At 46.2% G+C, this 18,577-nt stretch overlaps 1 protein-coding gene across 3 annotated transcripts in view; it reads left to right on the forward strand.

Moving 5' to 3' along the window:
• The window catches only part of STK38 (serine/threonine kinase 38), a 40,102-nt gene extending 21,964 nt beyond the window's left edge, over positions 1-18,138 (forward strand). For all 3 annotated transcript variants that reach the window (XM_008262841.4, XM_002714665.5, XM_070074143.1), the window contains 8 exons: positions 2,291-2,445; positions 6,474-6,576; positions 7,688-7,749; positions 13,251-13,368; positions 14,426-14,549; positions 14,726-14,821; positions 15,728-15,822; positions 16,291-18,138. In XM_008262841.4, the coding sequence (XP_008261063.1) occupies positions 2,291-2,445; positions 6,474-6,576; positions 7,688-7,749; positions 13,251-13,368; positions 14,426-14,549; positions 14,726-14,821; positions 15,728-15,822; positions 16,291-16,421 (884 nt within the window). In that variant the 3' untranslated portion in view covers positions 16,422-18,138. The remainder of the gene's footprint in view (positions 1-2,290; positions 2,446-6,473; positions 6,577-7,687; positions 7,750-13,250; positions 13,369-14,425; positions 14,550-14,725; positions 14,822-15,727; positions 15,823-16,290) is intronic.
• Positions 18,139-18,577: the final 439 nt, after the last annotated feature.

Here is an 18,577-nt window from a genome sequence, read left to right on the forward strand (position 1 = left end):
TTCATTCTCAAGATTGCAGATGGAGATTTCTCTATTTTCTTTTTCTTCTAAAAATATGTAGGAATAAACCAGGTAGCTCTGCCTGTTCTCTTACCCGTGGAAATCATGTATAAGAAGTTACCTAACTGATAAAATTGAAGCTGTAACATTCTTTGCTTCAACTTTTTGTTTCTTTCTCCCTGCTTGTGTTAGTAGTCAGAATCAGTTTTCACACTCAAGATAGCAAGTTTTACAGAACTCAGCATGTGCATCTCTTAAGACATGAGACAGTTCCCGAGTCAACCCAGAACAGACCATACGTCCGTTCTGAGGAACTCCGGCTGTTTCCCAGTGAGCACATGAACGCTAAACAAACTGTTGGTGAAATTTTTTTCTTTTAATTTCCATTTTGGTTCTTAGCAAAGCAAATATAACTGTGGCATAAGATTTTGATCTTGTGGCAACCCTTAATTTAGATTTAGGGTCGCCAGTACTTTTTATTCACTGTTGATCAAAGTTAAGAAACAGTGTGGTAGAATGAGGAGAAACTTTTTTTCTTTTTCTTTTTTTTTAAACCTGAGAGAGAGATAAAGAGATAGCTTGCTCCCATCTGCTGGTTCACTCACTAAAGACCTACAACAGCTGAAGCTGTGCTGGGCAGAAACCGGAAGCTTGAAACGCATTCCAGGTCCCCCTTGTGGGTGGCCAGAACCCAATTACTTGAGCCCTTGCCGTAGGAAGCTGCAGTCAGGAGGTGGAGCTGGGTGTTGAACCTAGGTACTCTGGTGTTGGATGCTGGTGTCTTAACTGCTAGGCTAAACACCTGCCGGTGGGATAAATTTTTAAACATTTGGATGCTAGTTCTTGAGTAGGAGTAAGAACCAGCTTGATCACCAGTCCCTTGACATGCATCTCCTCATTCCTTACCCGCATTTTCTTCATGGCTTCTCACATCTCCTGGACTCTGCCCTTTGCACTCCGTGGAGCTGGCCTGAGCTGTCTGATCATTTGGGCATACTTGCACAGGTGACGCCATTGGCTGCTCTCCTGGGCCACACAGCTACCTTAGAATTGGCCTGAGTGCACTGTCCCCACGTCTGCACTGTGCTTGCACACTGAATGGCTGCCAGGAGTGATTAGGGAATCATGTTTTTCAAGTCTTGGACCAAAAAAAGAGCTTTTAATAAGTGGTGTAATTTTTGCCTGAGGTAAAAATAATCCAATTTTGTCCAAGAATACAAAAAATAAAATTATAAGTGAAATGAAATTTATAAAAAGTATGATACTCTATTAAAATCAGAGGTTTTCTTTTCCCTGTTTTCTAACAAGTGGCTTTATGTGGGGTCTAAACTGAATCTTTCCTATTTCTCTTGGCTTTAAACTACTTGTACATGTTTTCTTTGCTTTTGTCTAACTGTTGAATTAGGATCTGAATCTTTTTCTGCTATTTGATGTTGCTGATATTAAGCAGAAATGAAGTTTGCTGAAAACTAAGGCGGTTACCCTTTAACTGCTAAAATCCTGATAATTGTGTTTTAAAAGTTACGTAAAGACTTGGCACACATTTAAATACTTGTGGTAAAACACTAAAGAGAAACAAAATCACTGATTGTGAGAGGTGTTCAGTGTGCACTTCTGGGAGGCGGTTCTCACACGTTCTAGTACAGTATTTTGTTTACTTTTAGTTTTTTGTTGACTGATATTTTGCTACCTAAATCCCGCCTTTTTGTTTATGTGTCTTCTAGTGTTTTATGACTAGAAGTTGGGAAGTTTACATTCCCAATGTTTGCATTTTTATTTGCTATTTCAGCCACTCTCTATAGCAATGGTAGTGTAGCCAATGTGGAGGTACCATTTGAGTCTAGATGGAGAGAAGTCTGCAAGTACTTATGCAGATAACGTGAAAAGGAAAGTAGCTTTTTGTCCTACAGCCAAAAAAGTGTCTTAAGCATATGTGTGTGTGTATATATGTAGATTTCTTAAAGTATGGGAGAAATTTCCTTTTTCTCTCACAAATAAAATAGAAAGAACAGATTATGTTCAGCATCAGCTAACTTAGGTGTGAGAACGTCTCATTCTCTGTGGCTGTGATTTTTACCTGTAAAGTACTAGAAACAACTGCTCCCCATTTCCCCTGAGGTGAGAATGTGGGTCGGTCTCTGGGACTCAGCACAGGTCTGCTTAGCTGCCTTATGTTGGCATGTAGGGATGACGTGTCTGAGAACTAATGCTTACTCATGTGCTTGTGTGTGTGCACGCACGTGTGTGTGTGTGTGTGTTTGTGTGTGGTGGCTTTGTATTCTGTTTCCAGGAGACATGATGACCTTGTTAATGAAAAAAGACACTCTGACAGAAGAGGAGACTCAGTTTTATATAGCAGAAACAGTGCTAGCCATAGACTCCATTCACCAGCTTGGATTCATCCACAGAGACATAAAGCCGGACAACCTTCTCCTGGACAGCAAGGTATGCGGGTGGGGAGCAGCCTGAGTAGTGTGTTCGTGCTGATGGAGCAGGCTTTGCTGTAACAGACCTGTACCAGGTGTAATTACAGTGCAAGAGCAGTGAGCGACCCGTGTGTTTGCTCTTTTTTAACAAATAAGTTTGGTGTTACTTCTTTTGCCTGGGATTCAACGCTCCTCCTTAAAGTAAAGGACATTGTTGAAAATGATGAAAAACAAAGTTAATATAGAGAGTTATTGTCTAATGAAGCCAAAGATAATCATCTTCTAGCATAAAATTAACTAGAGTACTGATGCATTCCTGTCCAGAACCCCTCTGTGGGGCAACCTCATCAGTTAATGAGGAACCCAGCCAAGAACCAGGAAGCAGGGCAAAAAAATAAATAAAAGACAACAAAAATCTGTCACAAAGTTTGGGTCCCAAATCATACACTCTGCTTTTTAAAAAACCCATGTAATTGTTTCATTATACACATCTTTTTTTTTTTTTTTTTTTTTTTTTTTTTAAGATCTATTTACTTGAAAGGCAATATTACAGAGAGAGGGGCAGAGGCAGAGAGAGAGAGATCTCTCTGCTGGTTCACTCCCTAAATGGCCACAGCGGCTGGACCTGGCTAGTCTGAAGCCAGGAGCCCAGAGCTTCTGAGTCTCCCGTGTGGATGCAGGGACCCAAGTACTTGGGCCATCCTCCGTTGCTTTCTCCAGCAGGGAGCTGGATCCGAAGTGGAACAGTTGGGACTTGAACCAGTGCCCATATAGGATGCCACAGATGGAGGCTTAACCTATGCCACAGTGCTAGCCCCCCAGAATTGTTATCTTGACTGAATTTTTCTTTAAAGTAGAAAAGTAAATCTAATTCCTAGGGTATTTTTCTTTGTTGCTGTCTTTCGATGACTTTGCTGCTGTCTTTGGAAAATCTGAAACTTTTTATTTTTTCTTGAAACCTCTATCTTTCTGTTTCAAGAGAGCCAAAGACTTGTCAGATAATTTCTTCTGGTGAATAGCTTTTTTTTTTCCATTGTAAGAATAATGCATATTTATGGTAGATAATTTGAACAACACAATTATAAAGAATAAAATTTTCCTATAAAATTATCATCACTGAAATGTAACTGCTATTTTGTTATAAAGCTTGATGCCTTTCTGTTTGTGTCTATAATTTATATGAAGTTAGCATCCTGAAAGTAAATTCTGCTTTTAAAATGTTAATGCTACTTTGATGAATGAATCTCTTACCCCTTACATCATAATAGACTCTTCTTTCCTCATTTTATGATCTTTGTCATGAATCCTACATTATGTAATAATCATATATCTACCCCTACTTTAAAAGATAATTGTGTATATATGTATAAAATACTCACATATGAGGTAAATATGGCAAAATGTTAAGAATTGCTAAATCTGTGTTTGCTCATTGAACTTTATATATTTTTCTGTATTTGAAATATTTTAAATATTTTAAAAGAAAAATGCTGTAGAATATATTTTTCAATACCATAAGTTCATATATAAAAGACTTTTTAATTTATTTGAAAGTCAGACTTACAGACAGGTAGGGAGAGACAGAGAGAGAGCTATCTATCCTCTGGATGACTCCATAGATAGCTGCAGTGCCTGGGGAATAGACCAGGCCATAGCCTGAAGTTTCACCCAGGTTTCCCACATGAGTGCAGGCGCCCAAAACCCTGGGCCATCTTTTGCTGCTTTTCTAAAGCCATTAGGAGGGAGCTAGATTGGAAGTGGAGCTGCTGGGACTCAAACTAGCAGCCTCATGGGATGCCAGTATTGCAGGCTGTGGCTTAACCCACTATGCCACAACACTAGCCCCAAGTGCATAAATATTTTTAACAAGGCCCTACCCCTACCTTGTGTGTTTTTTAGATTTAGGTGTCCTGGTTTTGGCTTAGTTGTCCTCCTGTAGTCTACATTCAGGCTCAGCAAATGTACTGAAGGCCAAGGTTTTGGGAATGCAGTCTAGCTGAAGAGGAGATGCAGATTTGCCCCCTATAATATGCTAACTCAGACTTAGTGTAAAATGTTGTCATAAGCAAGCTCCTTTATGTATTCAGTGATGTAGATTGTAATAGTGAAAATGCAGAAGTATTGCGGTCCTGCTGTATACTCAGAATAGCTAAAGAAGTCCCTGAAAGTCTAGACTTGAATACCATTTGCTTTAGGTACTGCCTTTTTTTTTTTTTTTTTTTTTTTTTTTTTGGACAGGCAGAGTGGACAGTGAGAGAGAGACAAAGGTCTTCCTTTGCCGTTGGTTCACCTTCCAATGGCTGCTGCGGCTGGCGCACTGCGGCCGGTGCACCGCGCTGATCTGATGGCAGGAGCCAGGTACTTATCCTGGTCTCCCATGGGGTGCAGGGCCCAAGTACTTGGGCCATCCTCCACTGCACTCCGGGGCCACAACAGAGAGCTGGCCTGGAAGAGGGGCAACTGGGACAGAATCTGGCGCCCCGACCGGGACTAGAACCCGGTGTGCCGGCACCGCAAGGCGGAGGATTAGCCTAGTGAGCCGCGGCGCCGGCCTAGGTACTGCTTTTTAAGATATCTCTTCTCTTAGGGTTCTTAGGCAAAACGTATAATCCTGAGAACTATAAATTAAATTTTTTCCTGACTGGTAGAACACGTTTTTTGCAAATCAGAAAAAAACATACTAACTTAGTAGGCTCAAAGCTGTTCTTGTTTGGCAGTTTACCTTGCTGTACGTACACATACACACACAACCCAAAGGTAATGGGAGAAACATAATGAAGCCTGACCGTCTGAGCAGGCTTCCTGTGGCCTCGTGCTCTGGGATGTGTGTATGTTCAAGCCTGAGAATGTCCTGGAAAAGGTGGCGTCAAGGCAGGACCACTAAAGTCACTGGGCTTAAACCTAGGCCACCTGCTGCTGCTGGCGTGACCTCGAGCAGGGATTTCCCTGAACACCAGGATTCCCTCTTCTGCTTTTGATTTCACCTTCCCGTCTACAACCACAAGAACACCTACTGCTTTCTTAGAGCTGGTTATGTGCCAGACGCTATGTGAGGAGCCCTGTGTACATTAATTCTTATTTCTGCCGGAAGATGTCATCATTTTCACTTTCCAGAAGAGATTAGAGAGAGGGTTTAGAGAAGAAAAACCGTTCTGGCTTGAGGGGAAGAGCATGGGCTGATTTCTGCCTTGGGTTCTGCCGCTTTTCCAGCAAGCCAGTGAATGCTTGAATCTGTGATGTGCGGCTTAAGAGCTACAAATGAGCCAGCACAATAAATCCCCTGATCGTGGCGCATGGCTCATGGGAGGTCTGAGTTTTCCTTGATAAAAATTCATAGTCAGAGACTTATGGCTGGAATATGGTATGGCAAAACTTAGTAAGAACTATTCAGTAATATTCATTTGCTTTGTCTTTGAAATAGTTTAGTCCTTGGGATTCATCTCAGTGAAATAATTTAAGAGGAGAAAAAGCTACAAGAACAGATTTGTTCATTTACTCATCATTTAACCACCATTTATTAAGCTCATCCTCTGTATCTTACACAGTTAAGGATGGGAATATAGACCCTCTCTGTCATAGAATACTTTATCCATGTTACTTGAGAGCAAAGAATTTAAAATGCAGCAAGGTAGTTAGTATTAGGCAGATGGTTAGGTAAACAACGATGTGCTAAGTCGATTGACTGTTGTGTGGACATTAAAAATGGTAATATGGAGTCCTGTGTAGAAACAAGAATATTTGAGTTCAGTTAAGGAAGTAGTAAAATTGTCTGTAGATGTTATGGAGTATTCAACTATGTTTACAAGTTTCTATTTGGATAAAAAGAAAGATGTACATAAAAATGAAAATAATTTCCCTTGTATAGTAGGATTTGGATGATCTTTTAAAAATTTATTTGCTGTCCCATGTTTTTGGCTTCTAGTAGAATTTTTTAAGAGTAGTATGGCAATAGAAATGTAATGAATACTGACTGAAAGGATCAGAAGATAATGTTCTGTTCTACATCTAAGAATGTTCACCCATCACCTCGCTGCTTCCTCCCCACAGGGCCATGTGAAACTCTCTGACTTTGGTCTTTGCACAGGACTGAAAAAAGCACATAGGACAGAATTTTACAGGAATCTGAACCACAGCCTGCCCAGTGATTTCAGTAAGTGTGAACCTAATGCTGGCCTCTTTTCCTTAACTGAGCCTAGAAGAGCCATTTCCTTGGTAACTGCATTACGTAGGACAGATAGGAGATTCTCACAACCAGACTTTTTAGAGAATAAAAATACCTTCCAAGATTTGCCTGTGGTTGTATTGTCAGGGGGGCAAGATGAGTGCTATCAGATGTGTTAAGGCAGCTGTTGAAAAGCGCGTTTCTTTCAATCCCTCCTGGGAAAGTTACTGGAGACGGATGTGGGGGAGGCAAGCAGAAGCAGTCAAGAAAAAAGTCCTGGAAACAGCTCCAGACTAGATTTATCCTCAGTGCCTCCCTTCTTCCTTCCTTCCTTCCTTCAGAGAGAGCAAGAGAGAGAGAGAGAGAGAGAGAGAAAGATTGATCTTAGCTGCTAGTTTACTTCCCAAATGCTTACATTACAATAGCTGAGTAGGGCCAGAATGAAGCAGGGAGCTGGAAACTCAATTCACGTCTCGTCTCCCATGTGGGTGACAGGGACCCAAACACTTGAGCCTCTAGCAAGCCCTACCTCCCAAGGGTGTGCATTAGCAGAAAGTTAGGCTCTTGTGTGGAGCCAGGCCTCCAAGCCAGGCACTCCCAAATGGACTGAGAGCATCCTAACCGGGGTCTTAACCCCTGAGCCGATGCCTGTCCCCTCCGTGCTTCCTTCTGCTCGAGCACTTTCACATCACTGAGAACTATGAAGAACAACTGACAGTTCATCCCAGAGGAGTTTATGTCAACGGGCCATACATTCAGAAGTCCCTGAGTATATAACAACTGACTGCTCTTGGAAATTTGATGATGCTTTTGAGAAATTGTGAATGTTTTAGGTTCACTTCAGGCCCGTGTCCCCTTAGCCCACTCAGTCCTCATAGAGGCGCTGTATGCCACTCTCACTGTGTTGATTCTTGTAGTTAATGGTTTAGAACCTCTGATTGGACTTAAAGACTTGCAAGGAAATGAGTCATTCAGAGTTTTTGAAATATGGGTAGAAAAGCAAGACTTTAGAATTTCATTATGACTTGAACTGGAGCCCAAGAAAGCAGTAAACATTCCTGCCTGAACTTTATTTAGAACTTGTTTTCTCTATTTTTAGCATTCCAGAATATGAATTCCAAGAGGAAAGCAGAAACCTGGAAAAGAAATAGACGTCAACTAGTAAGTAATATCTGTGGGTTTTGAAGTGCTACAAGCCAAGTATGAATATGTTTTTTAAAATGCACATAAATTTGTATTTGATGAATACTTGCATCATATCCCTTGCTTTTAAGATTACCTTAATAGGATGCTGTGTTTATGTTGATAACACCAAAAGGGTAGATCATGTTAGGTTGTTTGATTGTGATATTCTCAATGGGAGATCTCATTCTGAGCTCTCAGGCTGGTAACAGTACCTTTCTTTCATATTTTACCTGTTCCCCGTGTTTGTGGTGGTGAAGGGGTAACATTTAAGTTGGAGGTCCCACAATGAAACTGACTGCAAATACTTACCTGGGACTTTCAGTATTGCTTCTTACAATTTTTTAAAAATATTTTACTTATTTATTTATTTGAGAGGTAAAATTACAGACAGAGGGAGAGGCAGAGAGAAAGGTCTTTCATCCATTGGTTCACTCCCCAAATGGCCTCAATGGCTGGAGCTGGGCCAGCAGGAGCCAGGAGCTTATTCCAGGTCTCCCACATGGGTGCAGGGGCCCAAGTGCTTCTTCTGCTGTTTTCCCAGGCCATAGAAGGGAGCTGGATTGGAAGTGGAGCAACCGGGACTCAAACCAGCGCCCATATGGGTGCCAGCATTGCAGGCAGAGGCTTAGCCTACTATGCCACAGCACCGGCCCTGCCTCTTTGATCCACTTCAGGAAGTCTAGACTCTTCATTTCATCTGTCCCACCCTGTCTCTCTGCGATGAGAAAAAGTACTTAGTAATAAAAATTGGAGAAAAATATGCTGAAGTATAACATGCATGTTGTATGTCAGAATGATGACCATGCACACTTGTATTGTCTAGAAATAGTACTTCTGCATGTCCGCATGTACAGTCTAATTTGGCAGGTTTGCCCAGTGTTATATTTCAGCAAGGCCTCTTAGTAAAATACTGATTTATAGTTCTCCGTTAACTCACCTAGTAGGTCAATAGGAAGTAGATGTCAATGTTAAGTGAAGATGGAAGCCTGTGGGACTGTTTAAGTAAGACATTTTTTAAAAAATTTGCTTGAAGCTTGTCATTGGGTCTCAGACTTTGAGTATTACGGTTTTTTATATTAAACCTGGGCCCTAGGAGAGGCATTCAGTAAATGCCTTCAGGGTGCGGTGATGGAAATGAATCTTTGATGTGTTTTATAACATGAACTTGGGGGTACTGCAGTTTCGGATGATTAGTCCCAACAGTCTCCTTTCCCTTGGAGCTCGGACAGTCTTTTAAACTGCTAACTGCTGCTTGTGGTTCACAGACTGTTTCCGTAGATCACTGAGGGCTAGGGGCATCAGGAACATTTGTGGTCACATGCTTCTGCTACGTCTCCCTTGGAGCAGTAGTTCTTAATGTGACTACACATGAGAATCACTTGGGGAGCTTGGGACCAGCCTGATGTCCGGGTCCCACCCACAGCGATTCCGGTTCGGTTGGTCTGAGGTACCGTCTGGATAGCTGAGTTTTTAGACTCCAGGTGATTCTCCTGTGGAGATTGGGATCCTCCACTGAGGAGACTGTCGGGAGTGAGAGCTCCCGCAGTGTTGGGAAACTGTGCTTTGGAAGCTAAGGCAAGGGAAGAAAGCTTCTGTGACGCTTTGTCCTTTTTAAAGCAGTCCTGGGTTTCACCTCTCGTTCCTGTGCTGCCACTTGTTTGGAGAGTGTTTCAGTTCCTCACCTTGTCCTTAGACTTCGACAGAAGCTCTGTGCTCAGGGGGCGGGGCCAGGTTTGCTAGGAACCATAATGAAGGAGGTGTCACTATGTCCATATTTGGAGTTAAGTGACATTTCGTAGTTTAAGTGAAATCTTTGAGAATTTGAATAAACTTGAAAACCCTGGTGCTGTGACTAGGGTTCTTAACTTTTTGTCCTAGCCACAGTAGAAACAGAAAACTGAGTGTTAACTTAAAGAAAATAGTCACTTTTCTGTCTTCTACATGTAATTTCCACGTTACTTTGACCTTCTGTGAGTGATCAGGTTTGGCTGGTACCCAGTAGAAGATGGGCACTAGTTAATGTGTAGCATAAATGTGCTGGTCTTGGGTAAGCCTGAGATGTGTAGTTGCCTACCCAGCATACTACTTGTTAGTTCATGGAGAATCCCTGGAAGAAGTGAGGACTTCGGTTTCACTCCTTGGCTACGTACCACTGCATTGCAAAGTTTGAACTTAAGAGGTGCTGGTCGCCCTGAGCCTCAGTGACTGATCAGGTGATAGATACGCCTCAGCTTGAAGTTATTAGACCAGGAAAGTGAGAGATGGTGAACATATAGGCATCTGATCTTTGTCAGTTTGCTTTATCTTTAAGGTAGAATTTATAGGAGTGATAAAGTAGTAAGCTAGGTTACTTTATTTCCTCTAAAACTCTAAAACGAAATCATACGGCTAGAACACGTCCTGTGGTTGAAATGACCATTAGCCAACAGACCCCTTCCCAATTGCAGCTCTAAGTGACACTATAAACACTCAGCCCACAGAAGGAAAAAGAAGGGGACAGGTGGCGGAGTTGGACTTGGAGGCCGCTGCCGTGAGAAGGGGCAGCCCCGGCGTGGAAAGGCTGCAGCTGGTGCAGGCAGTGCAGAGCGTGGGCGGTGAGGCGAGAGTGAGCGCCCAGGCGGTACTCGGGTCCCGAGTGGCTACGGTGCTCTCCCTCGGGCTCGAGCCTGCGCTCCGCCATGCTGTGTAAATCCAAGAGGTTTTGTTTTAAACGCTCAGGTGTCTTGCAGGAACTCTTCCTGCGGCAGTTGACCTCTGGTTTTGTAATAGAAGTTCTGAACAAATGAGATTTACTTAGTATTCATCTTTGCTGGAATAGATCTCTCTAATTTAAAGAGGATCTATAGCTTTTTACCTGTGTGATAAGAATAAAACTACGTATGCCTCTTGGGACGATCCAATCCATAGGTCAGACTTGAAAGTTAAAAAAAGCCCTGATATTTATGTTATTTAATATTTGTATTTAATAAAACAGCTATGAGTATCTGTATGGAAAAAATGGATCCCTACATTATAGCATATACAAAAGTCAATTTTATCTGGAGAACAGAACTTTAAAAATTTTAGAAGGAAAATATAAGGCTATGTTTTTATGATGTTTGAGTAAGAAAAGGATTTTTTAAATAAGACACAAGTACAAATCATGAAAGAAAAACTTGGCTTGTATTTCTACTTTAATGGAAAAATAACTTTCTGTATATCAAAAGACAAACAAAGGCAAGCCACGTGGTACAACTCCTTCAAAATTGCCCTGCAGGATCTATGTGAACACCCGTCAGTCGCGCAATTCTCCCCTTACTCATAGGCCTTGAAGAACCTCCTTGCACATGTGAACCAGGAAACATGGAGGAGTATTGATTGCATTTTCATAATAGCAAAAACACTGGAAATCACCCAGGGTCCATCTACAGGGAAATGGTTACATTCTGAAATAAAATACAGAAGTGACAGTTACCGAACTTGCAGTGACATGCATGTGACAACATGGATGAGTTCTAGAAACATAACATTGAGACGAAACATTAGATGTTGTGAAACTGCATAGAACAATACCATTTTACAAAGTGCAAAAATAAAAACTAAGGTTTCATCGAGAGATACTTGTGGCAAAATTAAATTTACTTTTTAAAGGAGTAAAAGGTACAGATGAAATTGAGCGTAGCCACAAGTGGGAGGGCTGGGTGGGGGTGGGCTGGGGAGAGGCGCACGCGGCGTTCCCAGCACTGGTGTGGCTCTTCACTTGAACTCATGGGTGCTCCTTTTCATTGCTGTGCTTCAGAATGTGATCATCCCACATGCATGTGTGTGATAGAATTTTTGTTGCTAGGTGACAAATCTTACTTCATTTAAAAAGGTCACGATACAAATAGTAAGCCTCAGACTGGGAGAAGGTATTTGCAGTATGTAAAATGTTAAAGAATGAATGTCCTCAGTTCATAAAGCATTTCTGTGAGTCAATAAGAAAAAAAACACAACTGAAAAAAACGAATGGGCAAAGGATCTGAACAGGGATTCACAGAAAAAGGCCAGAACAGCCTGCTGACCTATTGGTAGGAGTAAGCGACATGCAAATTCAAACAGAGCGATCCCATTTCATGTTCCTCAGATTGGTAAACTCTAAAATCGGACAGGTCCAGGTGTTAGTGCGATGTGGAGCACCTGGAGCTCATCCCTGAAGGGCTAGTTAATAGGCACAAGCACTTGGGAGGACAGTTGGAAGATGGCTCATCCAGTTGAGCTGCCCATGACCCAAGAGGCAGCAGTGCTACTACAGAGCGTCCCCAGTGTACGCCGAGGTGCAGGTACCGGCAGTGTCGAGGAGGCGTTAGGCGTGCTTGCTCAGGTGCACACTGGAAGCAACGGAAGTGGACAAGAACAATCGTGATTCATTGAGCAGAATGGTATACAGCAGAAAAGTGACTGAGTCTTAAAACCTTAATGATGAATTTAAAAAAGTGAAACAGAATAAGAAGTCCTTTATTTATATAAATGTATAAGAAGAAAGACGTTATTTTTGAGTGTATTCATACAAGAACCACACAGCCACTTGAGGACAGTTGTTATTTTCAGTTGGGAGGGCAGGGGGGTTAGATGGGTCAGACCTTTCATAGGTTCAGTGGTTTTGTTTCTTTTTAAAAGACAAATGATCTGAAATAAACACAGGAGATTGTTAACTCTTCACTGTGAGTAACGGGCACAAGTATGTTGTACCGTCTGTGCTTTTCTCTGTGTGCTTGTGACGGGTCATAATAAACGCTTTAAAAAGACTGCCCAGCTGTGGTGTTTAGTTGTAGAAGTTGTGTAAAATGTAAAGCACCTAGGTTGGAGCCTTGCACATGGCCACAGTGTTACGTGCATTGGAAGGCCTTGGCTGCACTTCCTCTCGGTGCATTAGCGTAGAATACGAGAATTTGGAATATGCCCCTTTAATAAGTGTTCACAGAAATGACCAAGTTTGGTATATAAATGTTTGACCTGTAGGATGTAGGTAGCTTTTAAAAGTAAACGATTCCTTTTATGATTTTCTTAGAGCACATACATGGTGGGAAGAGGGGTTATTTGGAGTGAGATACTTAATTTACCACTGGGCTCTGCCACTCAGCTGGGCCTGAGGCCTGCAGCAGAGCCTTTTTGATGGTCATGTTCTTTTATCTGCAAAGTTGAGCTACAAGTCCTCCTTGTGGAAGTTTTGTTACAGAACCTGGTACTTAAAGGATGTTCAATAAATCATGAATACCTTCCTAGATCACTTGAGCTTTAGATAGATGGAGGAAGTGTCTCTTACCTCACTAACAAAGCTTTAGTGTTCATTTTGGAAAGTGCTCTGACAAATCAAGCGTGCCACGAGGCTGCTGGGCAGTCCTGCTGCTTAGTGTGGGGCTAGCTGCAGGTGGCGTTTGCAGCGTCGGTCTCTAGGACAGGACTCTGGGCACCCTCCTGCCTGGCTGGGCCTCCCTGACGTGTGGTACATGTTTCAGGCCTTCTCCACAGTAGGCACTCCTGACTACATTGCTCCCGAGGTGTTCATGCAGACCGGGTACAACAAGCTCTGTGATTGGTGGTCGCTTGGGGTGATCATGTATGAGATGCTCATCGGTAAGTCGCATGCTTTCAGAGGACTCTCTCTGTGCACCCAGGAAGGACTGCTATGCTGAAGCTAGACTGTCTCAGCGGGGCTGATCTGAACACTTCTCCCTTGTCTTTCAAAGTGAAGTTTCCCAGGTAGACCACTCTGAATCGCATGCATCCATGGTGTCCTCAGCTTGCTGGCGCCCTGTGGCTGCTTTGCTGATCCTTTGTTGTGTTTTCCTTTCTCCGTGTTTTCCTCCTCTCCGCCTAGCAGCTCTTTTAGTCACTGGCACGTAGCAGACAGTCGCTGTGTGCAGAGAGCTTTAACTGGGTGTTTCCCCGCTCTTCTAACTTGCTCCCCTCTTTCTCTCTCCAAGCCATTGAAGCATGGAACCCTGTGGCCTCTCTCTTGCTTGGATGGTGTGTCTCTGTAGATGGGGGTAGCCATGCACCACTGAAAGCTAGGAGAGTGTGTATTGGAGTCCCATGCATGGCTGGCTGTGCAGTCTGGCTGGCTGTGTTGTCGTGGCCGGGTATTGGACTGATGGCTGTGTAGGTAGACATACCCTGTGTGGAGGGCAGGTGGGGTGACAGGGTATGTAGTGTTTATCCTCTTCCCTGTAGTTTTCAAAAAAACCTATGCTTGTTTCTTGTTTAGCTTGCTTGGCACTCTCGGCATTTAAGGATAGTCCTAGAATGGAGTCATTAGTTTGTCCTCATTTTTCCTTTGGGCGTGGTGATGACCACATCTGCAACCCTCCCTAAGTCTTCCTTTTTCCAGCTCCAGCTGTTGGCTGGCTTCCTAGTGGCACCAGGAGCATTTAGGAGTTTGGGGGGGGAGGAGAAGCTGACTCGGCATTTTCTGGGACGAGTGGAACTCATGCCACGTCCTGGAGGAATGGCCATAGAGAAGCTGGCTCGGCGTTTTCTGGGACGAGTGGAACTCATGCCACGTCCTGGAGGAATGGCCATAGAGTGCAACCCAGGAGTCATTAAAGACACAGACTCGTGCTTGAGAGGCCTCTCAGCCAGATTTTGGAAAGTGCTGGGGCGTAAAATCTCCCAAGTTCCTTTTTTATTACAGGCTACCCACCTTTCTGTTCTGAGACCCCTCAGGAGACGTACAAGAAGGTGATGAACTGGAAAGAAACTTTGACTTTTCCTCCGGAAGTTCCCATCTCTGAGAAAGCCAAGGATCTAATTTTGAGGTATCTGAGGACATCCTTAGTGCCCCTACCAAGACTCTTTGGCATTGAACTTTATCTCCTGAGTGGACCTTTGCTTCTTCCCTTTCCTCTCAAAAAAAAAAAAAAAAGAGAGAGAGAGAGAAAGAGAAAGGTTATTTTTTTTCTCTTTCTGAAGGTAAGGCCTCTGTCTCTTCCAGATTCTGCTGTGAGTGGGAACACAGAATTGGAGCGCCAGGAGTTGAGGAAATCAAATGTAATTCTTTTTTTGAAGGCGTTGACTGGGAACACATCAGGTACACCCATGTAGAAACTGCCTGGGTTGTTTCAGAGTCTAGTTTGCTTGCTACCAATTTGGAAAGACCAGCATTCGCTTCTTAGACATGTAGTGTCTGTTCCTGGTTCTCGCTCATGGTACAGATTTGGTGTCCAGCGTCCTGCTCACGTACCATGAGGTGTTGCACACAGTGAGGCGACCTCTGGTGTCCCGGCGAAGGGAGCATCTAAGAAGCACACTGCCCTCTTTCTCTACAGAGAACTCGGCGGCCTCTGCAACCCCGAGGGTCCCGGCAGGACTGCCCCTGCCTCCACGGCAGAGGCTCTCACTGGGAGACAGGGGAGGGAGGAGCGGAAGGAGGACTGGGGAGAAGGTGGTCCGGGAGCTGGGAAGGGGCAGTGCAGGTTATTACGGCGGGGGTGGCAGGGTGCGGCCCTGGCCCGGAGCACCTGGCCCCCGTCATAGCCCGGCTGCCTTCCTCAGCGTTCATTGGTTGCTAACCAGAAGGTGAAGAATTCGTCCTCTCTTTTCTCGTTGTGTTCGACTTACACCCTTGTGATTTCTGCCTGGCCTCTCTACTGATGGTAACTCCCGTGGGAGGAGCGCGGAGCCCCACACAAGGGGATCCCGCAGGGTTTGGCTTCCCTGCCCGCGCAGTAGTCAGGCAGGCCTCAGGGGAGGGGGAGCGCGTTAAGGTTGAGTTTTAGCTCCTCAGTATCACTTCTTCCAGTTGTGAATGACTGGTTGCAGTTCCACCTTTGCCATGTATTTGGTTTGGAGACAGTCGGCTGACTTGGTTGGTCAGCATTCAGAGAAAAGCAACGCCTCCCGCCAGTGAGAGGCCTTCCCCGCGTCGGACCAGGGATCTTTGTGGAAGCAACGCAGTTATTAACCATAGTAACTGTGGCGTGTCTGTTCTTGGCAGGGAGAGACCTGCTGCGATATCTATTGAAATCAAAAGCATTGATGATACCTCAAATTTCGACGAGTTTCCAGAATCTGATATCCTTAAACCAACAGGTAATACCGCTGCTGCCTCTTAAGCACGTTCGTCGCCCCTCCGCTCGGGGTGATGCTCACAAGTCCGGGCGGAGGAGGTGGCGAGGCGCTCCGTTCTCCGGATCCCTCCTAAGTGGATTCCCAGTGCTGCTGGGGGGAGCGGGGGGCCCTGGCTGAAGGAAAGTGAGCACACGCCCTGCCTTTGGAGCACTCCGCCGCTGGTGGGAGCCGCACGGCTCCGTGCCTGTGTTGTTAAATTCAAAGAGTCAGAATGTGAAACGGCAGGAATGCAAAGGTAAAACTTGAAAAGCATTTGAGAATAAATGTGATGTTCAAAGGACACAGGCAAGCAAACGTAGAGAAGCCACAGAGAGAACGAGAGCCCTTCCACATAGAGTCTGGCGAGTGCGCAGGATGTCCTGTGCGCTGGGCCCAGTGGTTTGTTGAGTAAGGCAGTGAAATCCGCTCTCACGTCTGTTTCTTCCCCAGTGGCCACCAGTAACCACCCTGAGACCGACTACAAGAACAAAGACTGGGTCTTCATCAATTACACCTACAAGCGCTTCGAGGGCCTGACTGCAAGGGGGGCCATCCCTTCCTACATGAAAGCAGCCAAGTAGCCCTGGGCCCGGGGTCCTGGATGGCCAGAGCTCTCGGTACAACGTCGTGGTCTCCTCCCACACTCTAGAAAGAGCTTCCGCGAAGCGGCGAAGCCCATCGGTGTACATAGTAAAGTTCCTGCGATGTGATCCTCCCGCGTGCCTCTGAGAACAAAGACAGAACGTCCTGCCGCGTCAGCCGCACACAGCTGTCCTGCTTCAGCGCCGCCTCCGGGCCCCGCCGAGCGGTGCGGAGGAGCCTGGAGTTCCCTGAGCGCGTCAGGATGCGGGGGAGGCATCGTCCTCCACCACGATCAGTGTCGTGGGTTCTCACAGGGTATCAGCCAGTCCTGGGACGCTGCGACAACGCTGTTTGCCAAGCCCGCGAGTATTGCTCTGTGTATAGCCAAAGTTCCGCAGTTCCGCGACAATAAAGCAATAGTCAGAGTCTCAGCAGCCGGCACCCTGGCTGAAGGTGGCCCGCCAGCCTCAGGCTGATGGCGGTGGCTTCTCCCCCGCGTCGGCCGTGGGCGAGTGCTGGTTCAGCCTGCGTTCATGGTGCACTTTATTTATGGTACTAGGATCAAGACAGTCCACCGTGTAGCTCCCAGCTCCTGTCCGTCTGAGACACTCGTGCTTTTCTGAATGTCAGGTCGGGGGGCACCAGCCCCATCCGCCGTTGCTCTTCCAAGGCCCTGCTGCCAGTGGCGTTGTCAAGGAGCCTGCATCCCACGGGAACTCGCGCTTCCAGAAAATCCCCGTGGCAGGTGTTGCCCTGGCGCGGCAGTGCCTGCAGGTGCTACCCACAGGAGCCCGGTCGGTCCCCGGGCACACGGCCAGGACAGCCCGGGCAGGGCACAGGTGCTGCTCCTGCTCCCGTGACGTCCTCAGAGGGAACAGCCCGTGGGAAGTCAGAGCCGGCCGGCGGGTCCCGCAGAGTTCACGCCTCGAGCCCCGGGCAGCCCACTGTCTGTCTCTCCCGCTCTCTCTCAGTGTTTCTCCTCTCCCAACTTGAAGTAGCCATTTTGCCTTGGAATCACGACCACAGAATTCTCCTTTGCAGGTGCCTTCCTGGGGACAGCCCTCCATGACGGTCGCCCGCAGCCGTGCTGTTCTCTCCGGAGAGGCCCCCTGGATGTAGCACGAAGTGCCTTCTCTCACAGCTGCCACCGCCTTCAGAGGAATTCTGCGTCAGGAGCACGTGCAGGCTCCTTACTGACGCATGACTACTTTTTTACAAAAAGTTTGCTAACCGAAAGCATCGTTTGCACCTGTGTGGTCGCTTTGCCCGTCGCGAGCTGTAAGCAGGTGACCGCCTTCTGCCAGCCTTGAGGGTGTGAAAGTCAGCTTTGAAGGGAAAGCATGTCCAGCCCAGCCACTCGGAAGAGAAATGGAGGAGCAGCAGTTCGAGTGGTGAGTGAACCGGCTTCAGGTTTTCACGTTGGAGGAGGAAGAACGAACGCTGGGAAGTCGGCTGTGGACGAAGGGAACGTGCTCGCCCCTTCACCTTGCGTCCACGGCCTGTGGTGAGAGGAAGAAGTGAGACTGCTATGTTCCTCTGCCGCCTCTTGGTCTTAGCGGACGGTGGGGCTTTGACCCCGATGTCTCGCAGGAACGTGTGGTGAGCACGGAAACGGGAAGCAGCAACGAGGGTGTGGTAGTGCGCATGCGGGAGCGGCCCTAGGGGAGATACCCACGTTTAACTTGGAAACTTCTCAATAAACGGTGTGCAACAGCGGGGAAGTCTGGTGTTCTAAGCAAACGCGGCCTGTGACCTGCGGCGGGTCCTTTGGCCGCAGGCCATCACTAGCCACGGTGCCACACCAAGTGCTTCTGTGTCCCAGAGAAGCCGGAGCTGGCCTTGTCGTCAGGGACCCCGTCCTCTGAGCTGCTGTCCCCACACACGCCCCCTCAGCTGGGGGCTCGGCTGTCAGGTCACCTGCTGACAGAAGTGCTGCCAGCTGGCGGGCCTTTGTTCCACTCTCTACAGCCCGGCCCCATCCCCAGGGGTCTCGCAGGCTCGGGGTGGACGCCTGCGCCCTCCATGGCCACCAGGGCACGGGTGTCTCTGAGATGTTGTGGACCAAGGTGCCACCTCTCAGCCCCTTTCTGGGGAAGCCTCAGGGAGAGGCCAGGAGAGGCAGCGTTCATCAGAGTAGAAGCCGCGGGCAGAGGGA

Source organism: Oryctolagus cuniculus, chromosome 5, assembly GCF_964237555.1.
Source record: "Oryctolagus cuniculus chromosome 5, mOryCun1.1, whole genome shotgun sequence".
Taxonomy (NCBI): Eukaryota; Metazoa; Chordata; class Mammalia; order Lagomorpha; family Leporidae; genus Oryctolagus; species Oryctolagus cuniculus.